At 38.9% G+C, this 7,415-nt stretch overlaps 1 protein-coding gene across 1 annotated transcript in view; it reads right to left on the bottom strand.

Moving 5' to 3' along the window:
- Nucleotides 1-1,950: 1,950 nt before the first annotated feature.
- Nucleotides 1,951-7,415, bottom strand: part of LOC138972980 (uncharacterized) — a 16,900-nt gene continuing 11,435 nt past the window's right edge. Inside the window, exon 5 of the mRNA XM_070345640.1 lies at nt 1,951-2,037. Within this exon, the coding sequence (XP_070201741.1) occupies nt 2,032-2,037 (6 nt within the window). The 3' untranslated portion in view covers nt 1,951-2,031. The remainder of the gene's footprint in view (nt 2,038-7,415) is intronic.

Raw genomic sequence — 7,415 nt, 5'->3', positions numbered from 1 at the left:
GAATGGCGGGGTAAAAACGGTCATACATGTATAAATCTACTCGTGCAAAAACACGGGTGCACGTGAGAGTTTCAGCCCATGAACGCAGAAGAAGAAGGAGAAGATATAACAAAACAAACTCATACAAAAATCACGCAAAAACGTGCATTCAATTATACAATATGCATTCTTTTTCGTGTACACGATCCTGTAAATCACTTAAGACCATGCAGTGTAGGCCTTAATATTAAAAAAACACTTTTGTTTTGATGAAGTATGTGGGCACACATGCATGGCAACTGTGTTAATCAACGATAAGAATAAGAATAAGAATAAGAATACTTTATTATCTCATAGAGAAATTCAGGCGTGGTACATAACAATAATACAAACAAGACATTGTTTTTACATAAGACATATAGCACTATATAACAGGGCAGGTTATAAACACACCTCCCACATACCTCTCTGGCCATTCCTTGCATTGTGCTTACGCATTCAGTCATGAACACATCCATGTCTCACTTACAATATAACCCTTTTTCAAGCACACACATAGATATGCATGTGCGTGTGTGTGTGTGTGTGTGTGCGTGTGTGTGTGTGTGTGTGTGTGTGTGTGTGTGTGTGTGTGTGCACACATAGATATCTTCGTTCTTGTTCAAGCAATCATGTTTACCAGCACATATCATTCTTTTTATGCTCGTACATTGAGTCAAGTTTTTTTTTCTGGCTGTGACAATGTGTACCTTCCATTCGTTTTATATGTTTTACTAGGTCAAAACCTAGATACAAAACATGAATGGAATAAATCAGCCAATAGTTACATTGCTCGATTTCAATTTCTATTGCTTATTGACACGTAGAGCAAACGAGGACAAATAAAAAATCCTTTTGACACCGAATGCAATTAGTGTGTGTATGTGTGTGTGTGTGTGTGTGCGTGTGTCTGTGTCATGTGTGTTTGTGTGTGTGTGTGTGTGTGTGTGTGAGTGTATGTGTGTGTGTGTATGTGCGTGTGTGTGTGTGTACGTGCGTGCGCGTGTGTGTGTGTGTGTATGTGTGTGTGTGTTTGACAGAAAGAGAGAGAAAAAGAGAGTATTATATGTATGTGTGTGTGTGTGTGTTTGTGTATGTGCGTGTGTGTGTGTGTGTGTGTGTGTGTGTGTGTGTTCTATGTGTGTGCTTGAAAAAAGGGTTATATTAAATGTGGCTGACGTGTTTGGCTCTCGATTGTGAGCAAACACTGCATGGCCTTAAATGTTGTATTTCTGATTAATTTTGTTTTGATTCTTCTTTTTTGTTGCACGATCAGAGGGAATTGGGTTTACTTGGTCGCCCATCAAGCTCACAAAATGCCCTTTGAATAAATAGACCATTAGTCACACTGTCTGTTTGATTACAATTTTGTTGTAATTATTTCCTTGTGTTTGTTTACTTGCACCAGTTTGGCGTGTGTGTGTGTGTGTGTGTGTGTGTGTGTGTGTGTGTGTGTGTGTGTGTGTGTGTGTAGGAGGGGGTGGGGTGGGGCAGTTGGGGTGTGTATATATGCGTGTGTGGGTGTATGTGTGTGTGTTTGTGTGGTCTGTGTGTGTATGCGTGTGTAAGTGTATGCATGTAGGTTTGTTTGTGTGTGTGTGTGTGTGTGTGTGTGTGTGTGTGTGTGTGTGTGTGTGTGTGTGCGTGCAGTGTGTGACGTTTGTGCGTGTGTGCGTGCGTGTGTGTGTGTATTTTTGTGTGTGCGTGGGGCCGTGTGCGCGCGCGCGCGCACGCGCATGTGCGTGTGTGTGTGTGTGTGTGTGTGTGTGCGTGTGTGTGTGAGTGTGAGTGTGTATGTGTGTGTGTGTGTGTGTGTGTGTGTGTATGTCTGTCTGTTTGTGAGTAAAAACTGTTGTTCCAAACATCCAATAACAGTTAATGAGCCTAAAAAGCAAACGACAAAAAACATTACAAAATAAAGACAACAAACAATTCTAAAAGTCGAGAACACAACAACACTTTATTTTCGAAGTCGATTATTGGAGCCTTGCTTGACACTCTCGCAGAGACCTATTAGTACTGCAAAAAACAACAACAAACAAGCAAACGAACAATAAATTAATATATACCAGAAAATAAAAACAACATTTGCCACTCTCCCGAAAAATCACCAAGTTTGTTTGTTTAACGCCCAGCCGACCACGAAGGGCCATATCAGGGCGGTGCTGCTTTGACATTTAACGTGCGCCACACACAAGACAGAAGTCGCAGCACAGGCTTCATGTCTCACCCAGTCACATTATTCTGACACCGGACCAACCAGTCCTAGCACTAACCCCATAATGCCAGACGCCAGGCGGAGCAGCCACTAGATTGCCAATTTTAAAGTCTTAGGTATGACTCGGCCGGGGTTCGAACCCACGACCTCCCGATCACGGGGCGGACGCCTTACCACTAGGCCAAATGTGGCGGTCCAATTTACCTTGTAATTGTTATGGTTTTGTCTGTCGATCACCGTGCTTCTGTCTGTGTTTCGTTAAGTTAGATGAAACTGTACTTTGAGAACTCGACCCGCTGTGCAGTTAAGAGTTGTTTCCACTTCATTTTTAGTCTTGCATAGTGTTTCATTGATTCACCTTGTGTCAGTGGAACGTGCCATTTATTTTTTTTTTTTTTTAAATTTTTTTTTAGATCAGTGTGCATTTTTAGATCAGTGGTGCAGTGTTCGTGGAAGGGTAGTTACTCTAGCTTTTCCTCCAATCAGAACAGCGAGGTTCGTTTGCTGACATTATCACTATCAGTTGATTCTTCGCTTTTGTTCTTTTTTGACTCCACCTGCACCCAAAGTGTAAAGATACACGCTTTGTTTATTGAATCGCATACCTCAGATACGTATCATGGTTTTGTCTTCTGTAAATGTTGTGTTTTCTTTTGTTTATCCATGTGAGCAATGCTCTTCAATCCACAAAAACATGTTCGGTGCAGGGTCAAGGGTCGGCAGAACTATAGTTCTTCGGCCAAACCGGAATCGGTACTATGATGTATTTTTTTGAGCCCATTATGTATTTATTGAAGCCGAAAAATACAACATATATACCCATGGTAGTATTACCGAGACAAAGAAGCAGCTCATGAGATAGAGAGAGAGAGAGACAATGACAATGACAATGACAATGACAATTCTTTATTTTACGAGGGTAACAGAATAAGCATTGGTATACTTTTTTGCATCTGGCCCTCGCCCTAAAGAGGGACTAAATCTACTATAATAACTACTACTACATACTTACATAATTAGTAAAACAGTATAAGTTTATGTACATAAGTGCATTATATGAAACATTGTAGTTTATAAATGTTCATGACAAGGTGCAAAGTAAAAATTTGCAAGTCAATTAGAGTCAGAATACTATATGCAATAGTACATCAACTCTGTAAGACAATGGATATTATGCAGAACATCATAATTTCGTGAACAAAACAATAAATCAAAAGTGAGTGACTGTGTCCCAAAGGACATAACAATCAAGAATATACTATTTTCATTAAATGGGATATATATTTGTTTTTGAAAGAATCTGTGCTGGTAGCTTCCCGTAAGGCATTCGGAAGAGCGTTCCAGAGACGGCCACCTGAATAAACTAGACTAGACTTAAATAAGTCTATCCTAGGAAGAGGAGTGTTAAATTTCATAAGGTGGTGTGAATTCTTCAAAGAGAACTTTGAACAAATGGTTTGGGGTAGAGTTTCGGATATGATTTTATGCATAAAGATTCCTTTGTTAAAAAGCAGTCTTGACTTTAGAGGTAAGATCCCTAAATGTATGTAGTCTAACTCTGTGAGGGTAGTGTGCTTTAGTAATACTACTTTTAGCGCTCTTTTATGTAATCTGCTGAGTGGTTTTAAGGAATTTTCACTTGCGGAGTCCCATAGAGTGGATGCGTAATCAATAACAGATTGAATATGAGCAATGAAGAATAACTTTCTGGTTTGGCAGTTCAGGAAGTGTTTAATTCTAGATAAGAGATACACTTTCTTAGACACCACTTTACTAAGTTGCTCTATGTGGGTTGACCAAGACAAGTTGTTATCGATATTAACACCCAGCAGTTTGTGATGGTCGACTTTTTCCACTATTTCACCATCTATCATTAAAGCAGGACCAGCTGAACAAATATTCTGGCGTTTTTGTCTTGTTGTTATGACCATATATTTGGTTTTCTTTGGGTTAAGAGACATATGGTTTAGTTCAGTCCACTCTGTCAACTGGTTTAAACTCCTTTGAAGTGATTCTGATAAGCGAGTTACATTTGTGTTGCTGGAGTGAATTGTGGTGTCATCTGCAAAAAGTTCACATACATTTTGAATATGTAGGGGAAGGTCATTAATGTATATAGAGAAAAGGAGGGGTCCTAAAACCGATCCTTGTGGTACACCGTATTTTACTTCTTGCATGCTCGACGCCGAGGCGTTTGTTAGTACAGTCTGTTGTCTGCCGGTGAGAAATGAACTAATAAGTTTGACAGTTTCGATTCCGACGCCATACAATGCAAATTTTCTCAGTAATAACGTGTGATCAATAACGTCAAAGGCTTTAGCAAAATCAACAAAAATGGCACCACAGAATTCATTGTCGTTTATTTTCTCCAGCCATTGATCAACAAGAGAAACTAAGGCAGTATGGCAGGAATGGTTAGCTCTAAAACCCGATTGTTTAGGGTGAAGTAAATTGTTTTGGTTAAGATGCATTAGAATATGTTTGTTAATGTGTTTTTCAAGTGGTTTTGATAAAACAGACAATATTGAAATTGGCCTATAGTTTGATGGGTCTTTTTTATCACCTGATTTAAACAGAGGAATGACTTTAGCCTGTTTCAGGGCGACTGGGAAATAATTTTTGTCTAAACAAAGATTATAAAGGTAAGTGAGTGTTTCAGAAATTACAGGGGCTGACAATTTAAGAATCCTACCATCGAGGCCGTCGATTCCCCGGGAGCCTGTTTGCTTAAGGTGTGTAAGTGCGTAAAAAACTTCAGGTACTGTAAGTAGAGGAATATTCGCTTGACTTGAAACTTGTTTCGACTCACAATATTCTTTTAACACTTTCAAATTGGATTTGTCATTTGTAATAACTTTTTCAGCTATTTTAGAAAAATGCGTGTTTAAATCATCAGGGGATATGTCCTTAACACAACTTGAATGACTGGCAATCGTTTTATTTGTAAGTTCATTTATTGCTTTCCATATATTCTTTGAATTTTGCTTTGATGACGCTAGGTCATGAAAGTACTTAATTTTTTTTTTTCGTTTAAGTGAGTTTACTTTATTTCTCTGTTCTCTATACTCTGCTTCCTTGCCAACTGATTTTAAGAAATCACGATGGCCAATAGCATCTTGTAATTCAGTATCAAACCATTTAGGTTTTACTATTTGCTTGACTCTCTTAATTCTCCACGGGGCATGTTTATCGTATATTTCTGTAAAGACATTTATCCAGTGTGTTATTGCATCATCAGGATCCGTATAATTATAAACATCAGAGAGAGAAGAATTACTTAAGTCTACAAGAAAAGCGTTCTCGTTAAATTTAGTAAAGGAGCGGTACTTTACTGTCTTGTGACCAACTTTGGGGATTTTTACACCCTTTCTTGACCACGTGAGACAAACAGGAAAATGATCACTACAGCCGCTGGTTGGAACACAAACTTCTGCAACGTTACGGGTGTTAGAAACATAGACATGATCTATCAAAGTGCTTGTAGATGCAGTAACCCTAGTAGGGGTGTTCACGACTTGTTTGAGATCATAAAGGTTGAACATATCTAACCATGGTTTATTTTGTTTTAATAAATCAATGTTAAAATCTCCTAAGAGAATGGTTTCTTTTGATTCTAACAAAGCAGCATCTAACATATGTGAACATTTGTCCGTCCAGTTTACACGTTCTGCTGGATTTCTATAGCAGAAACCAATAAGCATTGGAGGTGCCTTTTTTAATTTGACCTCGATCCAGACGGATTCCACAAACTGTTCTAAATGTGTTAAACGTGTGTAGGTCAATGATTCACTTATATACACAAGCAATCCAGTTTCTTTACATTGTTGGGGGTTTCTGCGTACAACACTGTAACCTGGAACACAAACCTCAGAATCCGAAATCGTGTCAGATAGTCTTGATTCTGTAAACCCCATAACATGAAAATGTGTTCCTGAGTTTAAAAGCATGGTGGAAACTTCGTGTAATTTATTAATTGCATGGTTTATATTAAGGTGTCCAATACGAAGACCCTCTTTTGTGGGCCATGAGGTAGAAGAATTACTCATGATAAATCTCAAAACAGTGTTTTCACGTTTTAAGAAGAAAAGAAAAGAAAAAAAAGAATAAAATCAAAATTACTTTAAAACAGCAAAAGTAATCAATAATCGATAAGGAGAAAATATTGAATTATACTATACACAGATACACACAGAGATGCGACCAATGGAGTTTAACACTTGGTGTCAAACTCAAACGAAAGACAAAACAAAGAGAGAAAAAAAGCTACACTACTTTACACAAAGAGAAATAAGTAGACTTAAGAGTAACAAGAATTAACCAGAGCAGATTAACTCAAATTCAACGAGTAAAATGACCCGACAGTGAATAACTGAAACACCAGTAGTCACGTTAATGACACGCGAAGATGAATGACGAGAATGGAGGGCTTTCACACAGTCCCAACTTGATAATAGCGGACACAGTATCAGATCAGAATCATCAGTAACTGATTCAACTCTGAGTGTTTTTTGGCTTCACAAAATGTATCGACACAATCATCAGTTGTAATAGAGTTCTGATTCTCAAGAGTGCAAGGAAAGCTTAATTAAGAATATTCACAGACTCACTTGCATAAGTGCCTTTAAGCACACGCTGTAGACCTAAAAGAATAATCAGTCACTGCTAATATACTTTGAAGAATGAATTGTCAGTTTGTGACCAAACTCTCTGTCTTTCAAAACTTCAAGCGTTTCCTCTGCAACAACGTTATTTTGCTCACTTTAAGGCGGTAAGAACACCTTAGTTTTTGTTTCTAATTTATAGTAATACGGCCATTATGTATAATCAAACATATCCACAACACTTGTATTGTTGTTGAATTTAAGTTTGCCTAACACACACACACACACACACACACACACACACACACACACACACACACACACACACACACACACTTGGTGATATTCTGTCCTTTTAAATGATTAGACAAATGTTCCTTCAGTTATGCGGCTGTTACTATGAAAGAGGGGCTGTGTGTATCGCGGGACTGCTGGGTCATAGCAGTACCACGGAGGGAGCACAGGCTGGCCATGGTGGGCGGGGAAGAGTGAAGGGGGCGACCTCTGTTGACCCTGTTGCTGTTCGCCGTGCCATCCGTAGGGGGATGGCAAGGGGGGCTGTGACCTCCGTTGACCGT

Source organism: Littorina saxatilis, linkage group LG8, assembly GCF_037325665.1.
Source record: "Littorina saxatilis isolate snail1 linkage group LG8, US_GU_Lsax_2.0, whole genome shotgun sequence".
NCBI lineage: Eukaryota > Metazoa > Mollusca > Gastropoda > Littorinimorpha > Littorinidae > Littorina > Littorina saxatilis.
Note: the sequence above shows the minus strand (reverse complement) of the source record. Positions and strands in the feature narration are given on the sequence as shown.